The 20,762-nt window shown below is 41.8% G+C and overlaps 1 protein-coding gene across 1 annotated transcript in view; it reads right to left on the reverse strand.

The window, feature by feature from the left end:
* Positions 1-11,001, reverse strand: part of CYP4V2 (cytochrome P450 family 4 subfamily V member 2) — a 70,740-nt gene extending 59,739 nt beyond the window's left edge. The window contains exons 1-2 of the mRNA XM_089669583.1: positions 10,665-11,001; positions 3,958-4,070 (exon numbers count right to left, since the gene is read on the reverse strand). Of these exons, the coding sequence (XP_089525709.1) occupies positions 3,958-4,070; positions 10,665-10,947 (396 nt within the window). The 5' untranslated portion in view covers positions 10,948-11,001. The remainder of the gene's footprint in view (positions 1-3,957; positions 4,071-10,664) is intronic.
* Positions 11,002-20,762: the final 9,761 nt, after the last annotated feature.

Raw genomic sequence — 20,762 nt, forward strand, 5'->3', positions numbered from 1 at the left:
GATCACAATCTGGTGCTGTGCCCAAGAGCAATGTCTCTCTCTCTCCTCACTGGCCATTGAGGCAGCAGCAGGAGCCATTGGCTACATTTGAGCTCTAAATCGAAAATCCAGGGGTGATATTTGATGCAAGTTTAACCTTTTGATCCACGTGTACAAAATGTTGTCTGAACATCTTTTTTCCACTTGAGAAACATTGCCTGGCTGTATCCTATGCCATTATAAACTGTAGATGAAAAGCTAATCCATGCATTTGTGGTGTTCTGACTTGACTGCTGCAATGCTCTACTTGCTGTTGTACCTAAATCCATAATTCATTAACTTCAACATGTACAAAACCTGCAGCCAGAATCCTCACTAGGTCTGGTACACATGGCCATGTTACCCCTATTCTGACATCCCTACACTGGCTACCTGTCAGGTTTCATAGACTTTTACCCTTTGAGGACCAAGGGACGTATTTGTCCCATGTTTTTAATTGCCTGTATCATCTGATTAAGAACTTAAAATACTTCTTTTTTTTTTGGTTTGAGTCAAAATATTAGTTCTTATCAACAAATGGATCTATCTTTTTGCCAATTATTTCATGAAATGGCTTAGTTACAGCAACTGAAGTGTACGAACTTTAAAAACAAAAAATTGATTCTTTTGGCGTTCCAAAATCTTACAGTCCTCAAAGGGTTAACCGCTTGCCTACTGGGCACTTATACCCCCTTCCTGCCCAGGCCAATTTCCAGCTCTCAGCGCTGTCACACTATGAATGACAATTGTGCGGTCATGCAACACTGTACCCATATAATATTTTTAGCATTTTTTTGTGACAGATAGAGCTTTATTTTGGTGGTATTTAATCACCTCTGGGGGTTTTTTTTCCTTAAACAAACCAAAAACTGCTGAAAATTTTGAAAAAAAAAAGTTTTTTCTTAGTTTTTGTTATAAAATTTTGTAAATAAGTGATTTTTCTCCTTCACTGATGTGCACTAATGAGGCTGCACTGATGGACACTGATAGGCTGCACTGATGGACACTGATAGGTGGCACTGATGGGCACTGATGAGGAGGCAATGGTAGGTGGCACTGATGGGCATTGCCAGGCATCACTGATGGGCACTGAAAGGCAGCACTGATAGGCGGCATTGATAGGCAGCATTGACAGGGCACTGACTGGCACCGTTAGGCGGTACTGACTAGCACTGATAGGCGGCACTGAAGGGCACTGATAGGCGGCACTGATGCACACTGATAGGTGGCACTGACTGGCACTGATAGGCAGCACTGACTGGCACTGATAGACAGCACTGATTGGCAGCACTGATAGGTGGCACTGATTGGCATTGATAGGTGGCACTGACTAGCACTGATGGGTGACACTGAAAGGCAGCTCAGATGGGCACTGATATGTGGCATTGATGTGCACTGGTAGGCACTGATATGTGGCACTGATGGGCACTGGTAGGCACTGATATGTGGCATTGATGTGGCACTGATGGGCACTGGCACGTGGCACTGTTCAGCACTGACAGCTGGCACTGATGGACACTGACAGGTGGCACTTCTGGGGCCACACTGATCATCAGGGCACACTGATCATCAGGGCAGATGATCAGTGTACATGTCCCCTCCACGGAATGCCGATTTCCGGCTCACCTCTTCTCTCGAGCTGTCAGTGTGACAGCTTGAGAGGAAAGAAATGCCGATAACCAGCATTTCCCTATTTACATGTGATCAGCTGTGATTGGACACAGCTGATCACATGACCGAGCAGACATCTTCAGCTCTTTCCATAGATCGGTGATTCGCTGTGTCCGAGGGACACAGAGCACCACCAATTCCCGCGCTGCACGTTCACTGAGTCATGTATGCGTGGTGAGAATGGGAGGACGTCATATGACGCCCTCCCAGAACAAGAGAACCACCTTGCGCCCATCATTGGACTATATGGCGGGCGGGAGGTGGTTAAGATCCTCTTGCTCACCAATAAGGCTCTTCACGGCTTAGCACCCCATTATCTGTCTGAACTTTTATCAACTTACTCCCACCCTTGTAACCTTTTCTCCTCAGATTCTGGTCTTTTCTGTGTGTCCCCTACTCACATACAACTTGCTGGTAGACAGAGCCTTCTCCTGCTTTCAAAGAACATCAGAGAGTCATCTTCTCTAAACTCATTCAAATTAAATCTAAAACTTTTTTCTTTAGACAAGCTTTCATGTCTAATTTTTTCCTTTGTTTTATCCTGTGTAGTTCTTGTGTTTTTTCTGTAAAGAACTTTGAGAAACTATCTTTAATCACTTGCCATCTGCCCTAAAGCAGATTCACTGCTACAGGGCAGATGTTCTGTGAAAAACCACGTATATAAACATGATTTTGCACTTTATCCACTGGGGGGCGCACGCCTGCCACCAGAGCATCGCTTCTGCTGTGCTTGGACACAGCAGAAGCCAATCAACAAGTGAAGGCCAATGGATGAGCACCAGCACCTGTTGATCACCAAAGAAAGTCCAGGAGACTGACAGAACACAGCTCTGCTTATGTAAACAAGGCAGAGCTGTGTTATGTCAATGGTGATCTGCTAGATTTTATTCATGGAATAAAATCTAGCAGATTGCCTAGTAAAAACAGCACGCTGTACACAGAAAAACACTGGTTAGGCACACAATTAACCCTTTGATCGCCCCAGATGTTTAACCCCTTCCCAGCCATTCTCATTAATATAGTGACAGTGTATATTTTTAGCACTGATCACTGTATTAGTGTCACTGGTTCCCACAAAGTGTCAGTTAGTGCCAGTCTGCTATAAGTCGCTGATCACCTCCATTACTATTATAAAAAAAAAATCCAGTATATATACTACAATTCGTGGACGCTATAACTTTTGCACAAATCAATCTAAGCATATTGGCATTGTATTAGCAGAATACATTTTGGCCTCAATTTATGAAGAAATGTGATTTTTTAAAATTTTTTATTGGATATGTTTTATAACAGAAAGTAACAAAAAATTTTTTTCTTAATGTTGTTGTTTTTTCATTTATTGCACAAAATATAAAAACCACAGAGGTGATCAAATACCACTAAAAAAGAGCTTTATTTGTGTGAAAAAAGGGACAAATTTTATTTATGTGCAGCATTGCACGACCACGCAACTGTCAGTTAAAGTAACACAGTGCCATATAGCAAACAACGGCCTGGTAATGAAGAGGGGTAAATCTTCCGGAGGTCAAGTGGTTAAAGGCACTATATAAAATAAATGTTTTTATTATTATTATTATTATTATTTACAGCCATAAAAGGATGCACTTCATTGCAGTGTTAAAGTGAAACCACAGCTTTTATTACAAATAAATTAGTATTTTATCGGTGTGCTGGAAATCTATTTCCCTTTAACAGCTTTAATATTGCCATACACAGGGCCTTTATCTGTTTTTAAAATGTTTTTTATTTATCATTTAAGAAATGGCCAATACACCATAAATAAACTCAAATAATATGAAAAGGTTAATTTATGGTGTACTGGCCATTTCTTGAATGTGCTATAATACAGTATCATCTTTGGTTGTGCACCCCTTTGAGGGCAGAGAAGGGTCTAGTGCTGGATGTATTGGACTGCAGTTAGGTTTTACTATTTTTGTCACTAGCTCCACTGTTTTTCTTCCACTGAGATTTCTTTACTTTCTGTCCCTGTGATGCCCATACAAAAAATGGGGTGGGGGAATGCAGTCAGCACCAGGCCAGTGAGCCACAGAAGGTAAAGTTATGAATACTGTAGAATCAACTATTTTGACCCTTCAATAGAATACAAATAGTTCATTAATTCTATCAGTTGCTTCCTATTAACTATGCAAACGGAAACGTGTTTATAGCTACCTAACCAGATCCTAGACCTCCCTAGTTTCACCCTTCCCCCACTCCTCAAATATACAAAGCAGAAATAAAAATGTACACAAGGATTTTACTACCTACCTCTACAGTTTCTGCATGATATACTATTAAAAAAGGCATAGGACCAATCCACAATTTAAAAAATGGTAGATCTCGGAGTGATTCGGTGTATTCAATGATTTGTAGAAAGAAATCTGCAAATATAAAAAGGTATCAAATTAAATTCAATTCTGGCAAAGGAAACGATCATCAGTAGTTGCTGTTGGGGTTCCCTGACAGCAGAGGGAGTTGACTGTTAGAATACAATAGCTGGCAAGGGAGATTCTCCATTCACGCTCTTTAGTGAGTTCTCACGTTCAGCCTGCGTGCATGGTCAGCGTAAAGTTTATGTTCCCATTTTCACAAAAAAGAAAACGTGAACTAATACCCTAGACACACTTACCTCCATGAGTGATTAGTTCACCTTTTCATTTTTTGTGAACATATCAAAGTGGTTTTCTTTAAAATAATAAACACATTATATTTACCCGCTCTGTTCAATGGTTTTCACAGAGCAACTCCCATCCTCCTCTATGGTCTCCTGCCAGTGCTTATGGCCCCCCCTTTGCTGAGTGCCCCCAAGCAAGCTGCTCGCTCTGGGGGCAATCATGCATGCTCGCTCCTGTGCCAGCTCTTTGTGTCTATAGGACACATCACTTTTGTCCCCTATGTGATGGGGGGAAAAAAAGTTAGGTAAAAATTTTTTTTTTTTCATTGTAAAAAAATTTAAGTTACACCCAAGCACATAACCCCCTCCTCCCCAAAAGTTTTGAGGCACCCAACATATACACACATACGAACGTAAACGCACATGTCAGGTGCCTACGCATGAAAACGTCAGTGTGATACACATGTTACATATTGCTGCGCATGCCAAAATAAGAGCAATAATTCTAGCACTAAACCTCCTCCGTAACACTAAACTGATGACCTATAAGGGGCTTTAAAAGTGTCACCTATAAAAAAATATAGGGTATTAACGTTTCTCCCTATTGCTCAAGTGCACTCAAATTTAAGGTTTGCCATGTTGGGCATCTATTTACTCGACACATTTTTTATATTCTACCAAAAATGGGTAATTTATTGCCTTTTTGTGCACTAATATTAAATTCAGTGTTTTTAACTGAAATCTTGCGTTTCCTAGACTTTTGTGGTAATATCATGTGACATAAAAAAAATTGGAACTACCAATATTTTATTCTCTAGGGTGTCCGCTTTCAGAAAATATATGTTTTGGGGGTTTTGTGTAATTTTCAGGCCAGATGTTAACCCCTTCCTGCCCAGTGCCATTAGTACAGTGTCAGAGCTTTTTATTAGCACTGATCACTGTATTAGTGTCATTGAGATGTCAATGGCAGTTAGTCAGTTCCCCCCAGTGTCAGAATGCCTCTCACAGTCCCGCAACAAGTCGCTGATCGTCATCATTACCAGTATAAAACAAAAAATCCAGTATATACGTTGCCATTTGTAGATGCTATAACTTTCACATAACCCAATTTAATTTACATTGATTTGGGAATTTGTTTTAGCAAAGACCTGTGAAGAAATTTGATGTTTTAAATTTTTTAATTGGATATGTCTTATAGCAAAAAGTCAAAAATATATATATATTTTTCAAAATTGTCGGTCTTTTTTTGTTAATAGCGCAAAAAATAAAAAACGCACAGGTGATCAACTATCACCAAAATAAATCTCTATTTGTGGGGAAAAAAAGGACAAATTTCATTTATGTATAGCATTGCATGACCGTGCAATTGACAGTTAGAGTTGCGCAGTGCCATATCGCAAAAAATGACCTGGTCAGGAAGGGGGTAAATCCTCTAGAGGACAAGTGGTTAAATATGGCTTGTTTAGAATTATCTTTTTTTGTTATCAGGACAAGAAGATTGTCATGAGAAACAAGTAGATTGGGACCCCAAGTTAGTCCCTTGGACAAGTAGTTTTTAAAAAAATTCCCACCCCCCGGGTACAGACGATGCTTTAAAATCCCTCTATAGGTCAACAGCTGAGGTTTATGGAGGAAGTCTAGTGCTGGAAATATTGCTTTCATTCCGGCATGCGTGGCAATATGCAACATGTGTATCGCAAACGCATTTCTCCTGCACTGCCCCGGTGTGAACCCAGGGTGAAGACACTATGACTAGCCTGGGTTCACACAGGAGCAGTGGGAGAAACCACATGTGATTCAGACAGGAATTTCACCACATTCCTGTTCAAATCACATGTGATTCTTTGCAGTGCGATTTAAGCCCATTAATTTTGTATGGGTGTCACGTATCGGAGCATTTTTATGAGTACTCGTGCTAATGCTTAGTATTGGCACCGATACTGGTATCGGTGCACCCCTAATTTATTATATTGTTTTCTTTAGTTATTTTCCCATAACCAGAGCAGGAAAATCTCTCCAAAGTGTGGAAAATCCCCTTAGAAAGTTGCCATCAAAACTAGTGTCTCTACTGAAAGATTTCTCCTTTGTGGCTGTTCTGGTGGCAACCTAAAATTTGGGATTATCGTTCATTCTTACTCTCTGTAACAATGGTCCCCAAGACACATGAGAGGATGAACCTCCCTGACAGGGGCACAGACAGCAATATAAACTTGATGGGTGTTTGAATACCTCTCCAATTTTTCCTAACAAAAAAGATTTATCTTTTTATACTTTAAAGTGGTAGTAAACTCATTGTTTATTATTACCTACAGGTAAGCTTATGATAAATCTTACCTTTAGGTAAAATTAATATCTCTTAAACATGCACCGTTTAGGAGATATTCTAGCAAGCAGCCAGTGACATTACTGGCGCATGCGCTCTTAAGGAAAGGCATACCCGTGCCGTTCCTTCAGAGCTGTGTGTTGCGGCCAAAATTCCTGTGCGCATGCAAGGGAGTGACGTCATTGCAGCTCGGCCAATCATGTGGCCGCAGTCCACGAACCTGGAAGGGAGACCGGGTGAAGATAGAATCCTCTGCAGTGGTCACAGTGTACTGCTGGAGGGCTTCGTTTTAAGGTAAGTCCTTCATAATGTGCTAGTATGCAATGCATACTAGCACATTATGGCTTGGCCATGCAGGGTTAATTTTTTTTTTTAGCTTACTATACCATTAAATCTGGTCAAAGATGGATTGAAATTTGGCTGATTCAGCAGGGGTTGGCTGAATTTTGATCCATCTATGGCGACTTCTATTGACTGACAAAAGTTTTCTTAAATTCTCAATCAGTGGCTGCAGCCGCTGATCAGTGTTTTCTGACAGAAAGGTGGTCCCTGCTGTTAGAATACAATGGAACAATATGGAAAATTCCTCCATCTATCTCAATTGTGTGGATAAGGGAATCTATTAGCTGAATTAAAAAAAAAGTTTAATCTATGCCCAGCCCAAATTATCAGATCTGAACGGTGTGTTTTATTTATTATGTATGTGCACAAACACAGATTTGAATAATTTAGGTTTCCAAATTGTTTCAACATGTTCTAACTGGTATACATCATCCCATCATGCGACTAATAAGTGTGAAACCTTTTCATAAAGGTTACACCCCTTTACTTGTCAACCTTGATTATCAAAAGGACATTAAAAATTATAATTTGTCAAGGATGTGAGTAAGCAGGATTTTCTTAAAGGCATTTCCAGCAATCAGAAGTCCTTGTTGTCACACAAAGGAACTTTTCAACCTGAAGTGCCTGGCAAAAGGAACTGTTTGTTCCCATGTTCTTCATATTTGCACACCTCTATCACATGAAATACAGAAAGGGCTGCAGCAGTTTGTGGTAGCATAGTAATGTGGCTGGGGACAGGCAACATCATTGTTTACCTTACCTGGCCAACCCTTGTACCTGTATTGAACTTTTATCTCTCACCAATGCTCTTTGCCTTTTCTCGATCTTTACACTAGTGATATATTTTTGCAGTATTTTGATTTAATTTGTGATATTTTTCCCTGTTTTAGTTTGTGCTTTATTACCTGTCCTTATGAAACACTGAAATGAATTGTGATTTCACCAGCTAACACAACTGGCAGTCATGGGTGAAGTTATATATTAAGGAGGCCAGCTTCTTAAGACTAAGGTACTTTACAATTTCATAATCCCAGCAAACTTGCAAAGTGGCATTCTTTTCAAAGTACTTATACATTTTGGCTGCCATCCTTTGTCCCTCTGTCACCTTTCAGATTACTTAGTGTATATCAGTATTTTTCAACCTTTTTTAACATGATGGAACAATTGAAATAACTTTCAGGTCATGGGAATCCCTGCTAATAACTAAAAAAGGAAAGTATACTATATTTACTTGTTTTAAACTTTTTTTCTACATTTCTTCAGCTACTTCCTAGTTTCCAGGCCTAGGCAGATGATGTCATACATCCCAGGAGTTTTCAGGAGGGGAGGAAGGGTTCTCAGCTCAGTCAATGCCTGAGCTAAGGTTAGATGGATTCGAAGAAATAAATGCTACATGAATTATCTGACCTTACTCAAGATGGCCACTGCCAGAAATGCTAGGGGGTGTTTTCATGCTTTGCTATGCAGAGAAATCATTTTGAAAGACATGGATGGATAGATGGATGAGTTTGATTATACATGCAGTGTATATGTATATATGTGTGTGTGTGTGTATGTATATATATATATATATATATATATATATATATATTTATTGAAATATATTTTGAAATATATTGAATATGGCCAAAATTGTAGTATTTCAAATATATGGCAATATATCTGGGAAGAATATTTTTTAAATATATTTCAAATATATTTTTATTCCATATTGGAAGCTTCAATGCTGCACAGAGCAGGTACAACGTACCTTATTTTTATTTTTTATTTTTGTTTTATCCTTTTAGTATCACTTTTTAATCATTAAAGATAAACTCAAATGACTCTGCACCACAATTTACAACAGACCTCATCTATAGAAAAATAGCAGCCCTGGATATCCAGCACATGGGCTTTGCACGGGTCCTCATACATAGTAACAGTTTTGTTTTGTTTTTTAGGTTCAAGGTTACATTGATGCAATGTACAGGCACATAACTGGCAGAGCCATGCTGTAAGTTCCAAAGTAAATAATCAGTGAGGGTAACCTCTGCACTGGGTGACTACAGATGTACCTTCATAAATATCACTGCACATACTTCATAATACATAATAAATTGTTCCAATAATTGGGTCCACAGAGTATTACTGCAGCTGCTTTGTACATTTGTTTGTTTATTTCAATGGCAACTCCAAGACTAACTACAGCCCTGTTAATTACTTCAGTACCAGCATGTTCCATCCTGTTCCTTTCCAGGCCTCTCTTCAGATTTCAGTGCTGTGATAGTTTGACTGACAATGACAATGACTCAACACTGTACCCAGACACGTTATATACTTTTTCTTGAGACAGCTTTCTTTTGGTGATATTTAATCAAAACTGTATTTTTTACTATATAAAAGAAGAAGAAAATGATCTGGGATTGCTTACATTTAACTTGCATTTTTTATTTATTTTCATGTAGAATAAACTTTCACTCCTAATAAAGATTGGATTTGCTTCCTGGCATAATTTTTCATGTTCATATTGTATTAAAACAGAGGTGTTCAGGGAAAATGTTGGCATTGCTGCGCTGAATCACCCCAAAAGAGAGGAGGGGTGCGGATGTCTCCACTTCATCCAATTCTTTGCATTCAATGTGGAAAATGGAAAGCATTCTCTGGATGACGGCCGAGCCAAGTGAGGCCTGTGGTTAACCACTTGCCTACCGGGCACTTATACCCCCTTCGTGCCCAGGCCAATTTTCTGCTGTTGCATTTGAATGACAATTGCGCGGTCATGGAACACTGTACCCATATGACATATTTATCATTTTTTCAAACAAATAGATCTTTCTTTTGGTGATATTTACTCACCGCAGGGTGTTTTCTTTTTTGTGCTATAAACAAAAAGAGCAAACAATTTGGAAAAAAAAGTTTTTCTTTGTTTCTATTATAAAATTTTGCAAACAGGTAATTTTTCTCCTTCACTGATGTGCGTTGATGAGGCTGCAGTGATAGGCAGCACTGATGGGCACTGATAAGCAGCACTGATGAGGTGGCACGGATAGGCAGCACTGATGGGCACTGATAGGTGGCACTGCTGGGCACTGACTAGCACAACTGCTGGGCACAGATGGGTGGCACTGCTGGGCAGAACTGATGGGTGGCACTGCTAAGCACTGATGGGCACAGGTGGGTGGCACTACTAGGCACTGATGGGCACAGATGGGTGGCACTACTAGGCACTGATGGGCACAGGTGGGTAGCACTGATGCGTACAGGTGGGTGGCACTGATGGGAACTTGTGTGCAGCACTGATGGGCACTGGTGGGTGGCACTGCTGGGCACTGATCATCAGTACCCTGATGATCAGTGCTGATCCCTCCTCTGACAATTTCCGGTTATTGGCAGTACTTTAAATATAAAAAACATAGAGGCGATCAAATACCACCAAAATAAAGCTGTTCGTGGGGAAAATAGAAGATACAATTCATTTGGGTGCAGTGCTGCATGACCGCGCAATTCTCAGTTAAAGTAACATAGTGCCGTAAAGCCCAGCACTCTGGGGGTCCCACGACTGAACCCCCCCTCAGGAACAAAATAATGTCCACCTCCTGCAACTTCAAAGCTGGACTCCCATCTATGAGATGTGCTGATTGCCTGATATGCACAGAGATGCTGCCCACCATCCACCCCACAATGCCAGGCCAGCCCCCCCATCACTATATAGTGTACCTCCTCCATTAGGCTTCAGGTGCAGGGCGTCCCCCACTAGGGGGTAATTGGGGCCCACTCCGTGGATCGGCTTCATGATTCTCCGTTTCCGAATGTAATCCGCCAGGAACGGGACGGTGGAGTAGAGCAGCAATGTCAGCAGGAGCACAGCCGCAGTCGCCCACACCACCAGATGAACGTCTCCCCTCAGCAGCTCCATAGCTCCCGGCCTCTTCTCCCCGATACAGGAGGAGAGGTCTGGCCGCTGGATAATGACTGCCTCACGTTGCGGTTCCCTGGTCATACACAGCAGCACTTCCTCCTTGTTACGATATAACAGAGAGGGGCGGGGAGGGGCGGTGTGTATGAGGGGACACCGAACGGACACTGTGCACAGCACTGCACATACCTCAAGTGTCCCTCCTCACCACATGGAGTGTGCACCGTCCAGTCATGTCAGTGTACACGAACAGGGGAACAGGCCATTATTACCCAAATCACATCCTAAACCGATGAAAAACTGTGAAAGCAACACCTCTCTCACAGACTGTGACAAACATGAGGAACCCCATAGTATGAGCCTAGGCACCCCAAAAGACTGATATTAACCCCTTCATGATAGATAGAGGATTAAACAAATCCTAAACCCTGAACGCAATTTTGCGACATGTGTTTGTAATACTGGACTTATCAGTGCAACTTTCCCAGGTGGATTATACTGTGGTTCTTTTCTTGTTCAGGAGAAATTGGACTTTCATTTGGTAGGAAATGGTAATAGATATCTCCTGCACCTACTCCATGCAGCCAGAGCCTGTATCTGTGCCATGTGATCCTACCCAATGGTTCACCAGAGAGCATGGAACATCTGACCTCTGCCATCCGAGAACAATCGGAAGAACATCGGACCAGTTGGTTTTAGTGGGATCAGTTTAGTTTCTCTGATGAATACTCCCAATACAAATGAGTTCTGCCCCAATGGCAATGCTCGGCCTTGCATTATACGAAACCTTGCCGGACCCCTTTCCCAATTTCCCTTTCTTCCTCCACCTGCCTCAAAGCACCCATCTTCTCTTCCTTCACCATTTCCCATATCCCATTTTTCTCTCTTTTTTTTTCCATTCTCCCCCTCTTCTTCTCCTCCCTTTCCTTATTCATCCTTAAAAAATGGATGCACACTACCCTGGCTTGTGGCCTTTAACCCCGTCACACCTAAGGGTCCAACAAATCTTAATGCCTAAGCACAATTTTGCAACTTTGAAATGTGTTAGTAAAACAGTACAGATCACAACTACTTTGTACATCCAGGTGGATTATACCGCGTTTTTTTCAGGATAAATGGTGCTTTCCTTTGGTGGTAAATGGTAATGGATATCTCCTCATTTTTTTTTTATTGTCAAAGGAAAACTGGCCCAAAAAAGTAAAAAAAAAAAGAATTTTTTTTAGCTGTGTGTTTCTTATTACTACCATAACCTACCACCAAACAACAACCCAAAATACATTTTCCAGCTGTTGACAATTGCAGCTACGTCATATATGTGTATGTTATTTGTTGTTTGTACCCACAGTACAGCCCAGAAACAATAGTGCGCATTTTGTTTTTGTTTTTTTTTGTTACCTAAAACACACTGGCACTGACACTAACTGACACTGATACCAATTTAAAAAAATGCTGACCTTTGACCCTGACCTTGACCCAAACACTAATCCTGGCAATGAACTAGATCGAACCTTAATCTAAGTATTTTTTCTTTATTTTTTAATTTATATTTTAATTATAATTTTTTTTTGTTTAACAAACATTTGAGTTTTTTTTGTTCTATGCAAGGAGAGAGAGAGATACAATGTATCTCTCTCCTCCATTCAGAGAGGAAAAAAAACAAGGGGTCGGGCTGTACAGTGACTGATCACTGTAATAGCGAACCAGAGGCTATCACAGCAATCATGTGACCCAGAATCGGGAGTCCCGGGGCCCGATCCTTAGAACAGGACCTGGGGCTCTAATTGACACCCCAGTCTGGTGCTGGGAGCGCGCTGTGCGGTGCGCTCCCAGCACAAAGACAGGTACATAAATATGTGGCCGCACGGAAAAAAGCCCAGTTCTGGGAGGCCGCATATTTGTGTGACGTCGGCGTAAAGGGGTTAAGTACCACGAATCCTTGATCTGCCACGACAAATACTTCTGGTTTGCTGTACCACCGATGACAATCTGGTTTATTGTTTGAGCACTTAATCCCCACAATATTTACCCTTGGGTCTCCAGAGGTATAACTACAAGCACTGTGTTGTCGGACACTGTTGTTTTATTATTTGTTATGTATTTCTCTTTTGGGCTGTCAAATTTTTGTTGGTACACAAGCATTGTACTGTTTAATGTTTTGTATGTTTTTGTGCATCTCTAAATAAATATTCAAAATCTCATGATTTTTATATTATCAAAGGAAAACTGACACAAAATAGCAAAAAATCTTGTTTTTAAATTATTGCTTTAAAAAAGGCCTGGATTCTTTCTTGGATACACAGAATATAACTAGATACTAACATTTATAGGTAAAGTTGATCCAGGGAATATCCGATTGCCTCTCGGGGGATCAGGAAGGATTTTTTTCCCCTGCAGGAGCAAATTGGATCATGCTTTGCTGGGATTTTTTTTTGCCTTCCTCTGGATCAACTGTGGGTGTAGGATTATAACTTTTTTTTTTTTTTATGGTTGAACTGGATGGACTTTTGTCTTTTTTTCAGCCAGACTAACTATGTAACTATGTAATTTTACCTGTATATGTCTTGCTGTTAAGATGACCCACCACCAAAGAACAACCCAAATAATTTCTCCTGCTCTTGACAATCTCAGCAATACCACACATGTGTTATTTGTTGTTTGTACCCAATGTAGACCCAATAAACAATAGTGTGCATTTTGTTTTTGTTTTTTTGTTCATTTGTTTTTATCCTACCTAAAACAGACACTAAGGCCTAAGACTGCACCATAAGTGCAGAAAAAGTGATGGGAACTGATGTGCAGATTTCACTTACAGAGACATCAGTTTACATAAATTTTCATGCACTCTTCAATGAGTTTTATACACTTGTAGCACCCCTCCAGTTAGTTAGGGGGAGCTATACAGGATTCTAGTCAGAGGCTGAGTAGGAGCCTGGGATGAGTCAGCCTGGGAGTGAGTTAGTGAGGTTACCTCAGGACAAGCCAGGGAGCTTCTGAGGGTTAGAGCTTCTGGAGCCATCCCACCTCTCCAGAAACCTGAGAGCTTTCTGGAGGAGGGATAGAGGAGGGAAGAAAGCTCAGATCTACATATTTGAGGGACCTTGACCAATCCCCTGGCAGGAGGCTGGGCATGGTGACCAAGGCAACCCTTAAGTACTGCAGAGTCTGGGAGGAGTGAGTCAGTGTCAGGTGGAAGATGGAGTGAGAGGCTGGAGTGTGGAGCATGGGAATGGGCCCAGAGAGGGGCTTACCTAAAGGCAGGTGTTGGACAGGAGGATTAGTGCCCCATCGTTGTTGTCAGTGGGAGGAATAGTGCCCCAACGGTGGTGTAAGTGGTAGGAGTAGTGCCACATCATTGGTGTCAGTGGGAGGAATAGTGCCCCATCATTGGTGGAAGGCAGCGGGTGGGGGGGGGGGGGCAGTCCTTGAGGCACAGACCAGGTTGGCCACAACAGGAGGGACAGAAAAAGCAGGTGTCATGCCTAATTCCATGTCTGCTACAGTGACTTTTGGGTTGGAGTACCAGGTATGGCATCAGGAGATGTCTTTCATGCAGCCGGCTCACTGCATCTGGGTTGGGGATTTTCGCCATAGTACCTTCTGGATACAAAAAGGACGTGATGATCTCTTCCTGGAATTTTAGGATCCACTTCTTCCAGTTGCTTTGTAAAGCACAAAAGCGTTGTACAGAGCCAATTAAAATAAATAAACAGACACGTTTTTTTACCAGCATCTGGCTTTATGGGAAACTAAGTACAGCTTCATCATCTGGTTGTTGAAGACCACCCCTTCCATGTCAATGTTATAGTTGTGGACACAGTGGGGCTTCTCAATAACACCACCTGCAATAGAAATTTGGATGGTTGTGTCTGCGTGAATGGAAGACAGGACAAAAACATTCCATTTGTCCTTCCATTTCACTGTGAGCAATTCATTGTTTTTCAAGCAGGCTTCTACACCTTTCTAAGACGGGTATTTACAAGTCATTGGGGGAAGCCCCAGTGATTAGGTCGCATAGTGCCATATGCGCCAATTCCAAAATTGTACAAATATCTAAATAGTAGCATGCTTGTATAAAAATTGTCCACATATAAGTGGTACCCAATATGGAAAAAGGGTGACACCAAGTCCCAAACTGTCTTGCCACTGCTCCCCATGTAGTCTGGGCATTCGAAGGGCTCCATATGACTATCTTTCCCTCGTAAATCTGAAAATTACATGTATAGCCTGTTGCCCTCTCACAGGTCTTATACATTTTGATCCCATATCTGGCATGCTTGCTCAAGAGAAATTGTTTGAATGCAAGGCGGACAGAAAAATTAATGAGAGATTCGTCAACGCAGATGTTTTGCTGACAAGTATACACATCTGCAAATTTCTGGTTAAGGTGATTTACGAGGGTTCGAATTTTGTGGAGCCGGTCAAATTCAGTGTGACCCCGAGGACGACAGAGTGTATTTTCATTGAAATGCATAAATCGTATTATATTCTCATATCTATGCCTGGCCATGGCAGCAGATAACACGGACATATGATGAATCGGGTCTGTGGAGCAATACAACCACAATTCATTTTTTAGTAATGCCCATGTTGAGGGTTAGGCTAAATAAACTTTAAATTCAGAAACCGTAATGGGTTTCCATATGAATTCTCTGGCAAGATTTGAATTTAGGTTTGCGGCGATAAATTGTTGTGCATATAAATTGCTTTGATAATCAATCCGTACAGATCTTCTGTGAAAAACAGCTAAAAAAAAATCAAGCGGTGTAGTTAAATATGCTGTTTCCACCTGTATTCCGGGTTGGGCAGTAAATGAGTGAATTGCAGGTGCTGCAGAATTTGTGGGCTGCCAATCAGGATTTGCAAGCACTTCCGGAAGGACACTATGGGCTCTACATGCCTGTGTTTGAATTCTTGGTGGCTGCGGGACACTGCTTGTGCTAGCCACACCAGCTTGTATTGCACTTATGGGACTCATCATGTCACCAAGTGATACTGCAATGCTGATATGTATAAGACCAGGATGTACTAGGCCGCTGGTTCTCGCAAGTTCACCAAAAGGTAGAGCGGCACTAGTACTGGCATATGAGAGTCATCATGCAATTGTGACACCTCAGCAACTTGGGAATGGGGTTGGGTATGCCTGACCTTAGCAGGGACCTCTTCTCCATCGTCGGAGCTATCTGTCAGGGTGACGCAGCTCTCTACAGGTTCGTATTCAGAGCCTGATTCTTGCAGTGAGGCTTCCCTTTCGCTCTCATCTAACATTCTCAGAATCCTGTAGGCCTCTTCAATACAGTACCTTTCGTTGGAATGCATTAAGGTAAAAAACCTTCTACCTTTAGAGTCACTTTTTAAGCAGAGAATTATTTTGGCTTAATGACAAGTCAGCATGTGAAAGAAGCGAGTGGGCAGCATGTGTTTAGAAATCAGTGTGCAGTGCTTACAGGAACATAAGCACTGTGATCAGGATGACGTTTTCTCATATGAGGATGTTTCATCATTCTTACATCACTATGTTGTACTATCCACCCCTTTGTAAACAGCCCTGCATTCTTGAGACATAATTACAAATCATGGATTTCCATATCAAAATCTTGAATCCCCCAACTGTCTCTTTATGTGGTGCCTGGCAGTGTCAACTGTGAAAATACTGTCACTGACCATAGCAATAAAAATTAGGTTAAGCCCCAGGGGTGTTTTTGTTTTTTCATCATCTCACTGTTACCACTTTCTCTAGGGTATCCATTGTAATGGTATGTTCACACCAGATGAGGTGGGAATGCATTTAGTGGGTATTCCAGCACAGTCCCGCCACATAACAAAGCAAAATGTGTGCAATACTTTTTTTCCAGTGCACAGCTTAGCAGCCAATTGAACTTTATGAGATGTCTGTGTTACATTTCAAAAATGTTTGTTATAAGATCAGTGCATCAGCACTGTGCTGATTTGGCTGGACTACACTGAATACCAGCTGGTGCATTGTAACACAGCAGCTGCTGTGAACATACCCTAAACATGCTCACACAAACAGCGAACCCAGCATTAATCTGTTGTTCCGTGCTGAGTACCGTACTACCATTTTACTTCCTATGTCATTAGGAACCAACTGTCTCTTCCTGTTCTCTTGTGACACCCAGCATGATGGTGTGCTGCCAGGTCCCAGCCTACTTGGACTTAGTGTGCAAGCTAATGTCTCCTGGGATATGTGATGTGTATATCCCAGGAACGATCATGAACAAGATTCACATTATTCTCTTTTTTATTGTGTAGGGCGGTGGTCTCCCAACTGCGGCCCCTTGCTTGCTTTTATCTGGCACTTGGGGCATTATGCCCCCTACTCTCAGCAACAGTGGGGCATAGTTGCTCCATTTGACACCAACAATGGAGCACTAGTCCTCTCACTGACACCAACGATAGGACACTATTCCTTCCACTGACACCAACTATGGGACAATATTCTTCCCACTGAGACCAACGATGGGACACTATTCCTCCCATTGAGACCAATGATTGGACACTATTCCTCCCACTGACACCAACGATGGGACACTATTCCTCCCACTGACACCAACGATGGAACACTATTCTTCCCACTGACACCAATGATGGGACACTATTCCTCTCACTGATGCCAATGATGAGGCACTATTCCTCCTATAGATACCAACTAAGGGGCACCATTATTCCCCCTAATACCAATGATAAGGCACTATTCCTACCATTGACACCAATGAAGGGGCACTATTACTCCCCCCTAATACCAATGATGGGGCACTATTTCTCTCACTGACACCAATGATGGTTCATATTCCTCCTATTGATACCAACAAAGGGGCACTGTTACTCCACCTAATACTAATGACGGGGTATTGTGTACTCCCACTGACCCTAAGTTTGAAGGACAGTAATCTGGCCCTCTGTCTAGAAGGTTTGGAGACCCCTGGTGCAAGGGGACAGTTACAAGAGTGCAAAGTATATTTTCTCAGTCAAAGTCTGTTTTCAGTACTCCTACATCAAAGACAGTTAGCAGGAAAGCTGTCATCATAGTCTGTGTGCTACTAGCGACTAGTGCTGTGGATAGAATTTGCCCAGGAAAAGAAGGGCAAGGGAATTAATGCGGTATTAAAGCCAAAAGCACACATTTATTATATTGTAGCTTTTCAATTCTTAGATGTGGTGGCTGCATTAATTTTCTTTTTTTAGGTCTTCTTTCTTCTATTCTCATCTTGTGATCACGCCAGCAAGTCAGTTGTCTTTCAAACGCACAAGCTTTCCAGCAGGATGTACATGGATGAGACAAACCATCACGAACACTGACAGGTAATTAAAATGATCAGCTTTTATTTATCCATGTAAAATCTTTATCCCAAAAGGAAAAAAACTGTATGCTATAACTGATAATAAAATGCTAGCTGGGGTTTGGCTTCAGTCAGTTAGTATATTTAAATCTTCTAATACATTTAACACTACCCTCCCAACAGCCTGACAATGCTGTTGTCTGCTGTGCCTCCTGTGCTCATTCATCCAGAGTTACAGTATGTCTCACTAATACTGGAGTTATGTTACTGGCCAGAAGGGAAAAAGTCAAAGGAAAGAAAACTGATGCAGCCACCACATCTGATTGGTAAGCTGCAATAGAATACATTTTTGTTTTTGGACTTAATATCACTTGATATTCTAAGTATGCTTTCACATCTGTGTGTTGCGGTAATGCAAAACTGACTGGGCAGAAATATAAATATTTTGGCAGGAAAAAATGTTCACAGTGCGTATTTAGCTATTTGCCCTGATTTCATTTTCAACACCCTATATAGAGAATAGGCAGAAAGGATCCTTTAAATTTAAAGCGGAATTGAACTTAACCCCTTCCTGCCGGCGCCTCCCGACCCTTTAAGAGTTTCAGACGCCGGGAGGCGAGGCGGGTGGGGCATGGTTTAGGGATCATGTCACCGCCGTGACGCGTCGTCACGGCGGTCACATGATCGGGAAAGGTCCCGATCGAAACAGCGGACCGGGACCTTTCCGTGAGTACCGCACATGTGTGCTGGGAGCATGCAGGGAGCGCGCTCTCAGCACATATGTTTTTTGTTACATGAACGCAAATGTGCAGCTGCTCGGCGTCTAGGCCCAGACGCCAGGAGGCCACACATTTGTGCGCAGCCAGCGTAAACGGGTTAAAGTATTACTAAACCCAGGACCCTGCATCCACTATATCTGGTCTACCACAGTACACGGAACATACCTTTCTCATCAGCATTTAGAATAGCTTTGTGACTTCTATCAGTGTCCAGAAGAGTGCTGGTTCCATTTGTAGGAGGAGTTTTCATTGTCCCCTGATTGTCCAATAAAGCTGCAGGACCCCTGACTCTCTGTCTGACCCTGTGCTGATCACATTCACTCTCCTGAGAAAAAAAAAACTCTTTAGCAATACACATCAAACTGAGCTTGAGCGACTTGCCCCCAAGGCTCTGTTCTATCAGCAGATGGATTGGGGACAGTATAAGAAGGGGAGGAGCAGAGAAGTCAGGATCAAACACCCTTTTTATGCAATGCAGAGGATTAACCCCTTAAGTGTGAGTATGACAAGCATGCTTTACTGCATATACAGACTGATATTAGTGTTATGGGTTTAGTAACACTAGTTACTGACTGCCCTATAGCAGCTTTACTTCTGCAGGGTGTCCGCTCTGTGCAGAATCATATATATATAAAATGATACCTTTCTCTAAAATTATTGGAGATTTATTTTATTGGAGGGGAGTGGGTACTTCGTTTCAGTAGGTACTTGCTCTCACTTCCATTAGAACTTCCTAGGCAGTTTAACGAAGTTCTCCCTCCCCTTCCATGCCTGAAACCTTTTGGTACACAGAAGGCCCTGGGACCACTCAAAAAGTGCACTGTTGTTTGCACATGTGAAGCTGGCACTAAACATGCTGGTGCTGGGGACCCAAAGGCTGGCGAAGAACTGGCCCAGGGGTGGACAGCTCTGGATCCCTGGACAGGTAAGGGTCCTTTTATGAAAATGTGTTTTTTTTAGAGACTGAAAATCTTCTTTAACATGGAAAGTTATATAAATGTAATAGGCAGTCACAGCAATAATCTGAGACCCTGAAATAAGACTGCATAGTACAGTAATTACTGCTGTTGTATCATGTGAACTTTGTAGCAATTTGGTGTACTTTGGATTATTTTATTTGTTTTATCTGCTATGATAGCTTTTCCTAGGTTCATGTTCTTATTAGTCATACGCTGCTAATGTGTTTTGGTCAAGCTAACTTTTGCTTTGCATGGTTTATCTTTATTTAAGCAAATATTAATTTATTATCTGAAAACATTTTGTCCAACCTGTGTCCACATTAAAAAGTAGATCTTGGATTCGGATGGGAGTGATGTCACCCACAGGAAAGAGTTACGTGTTATAAAATCCACTTGCATGCAATAACTAGATTCTCTTGGTGACATCACCCCTACAGCAGATGTGTCTTTACACAAAACTCGTCTAGGGGGAGCCCTTGCACGCCTTGACGTCACGCCGCTGGATCAGGAGGTCCGGCGGACACCTTATGGTTCACACTGGTCAGTGTATTCAGCAATTCATGCTACTACTACTACTCACAGTCACCTTGTGTGTTTATTTTATCCATTTATGCTTGTATTTGATACATTACTAATTCATGCTTAATAAATCCTTTGGAATACTACACTATCAGCACCTATATCTTTATTGCTTTGCACTGAACTTCTACACCTCAGCCCAGTATTCCAGGTGACTTGTCCAGGCCTAGGAAGCCAGCCCTAAGACCAGACCAGTATTTCCGCTACCTGCCACCCAAACTGAGGGACCACCTGAGGATCATCCTAGTACCAGGCAGTACCTGCATAGGACCTCCAGCTAGAGG

This window comes from Staurois parvus, unplaced genomic scaffold (assembly GCF_062004578.1).
Source record: "Staurois parvus isolate SC_StPar_1 unplaced genomic scaffold, SC_StPar_1.0 ptg000080l, whole genome shotgun sequence".
In the NCBI taxonomy this organism is placed as follows: domain Eukaryota; kingdom Metazoa; phylum Chordata; class Amphibia; order Anura; family Ranidae; genus Staurois; species Staurois parvus.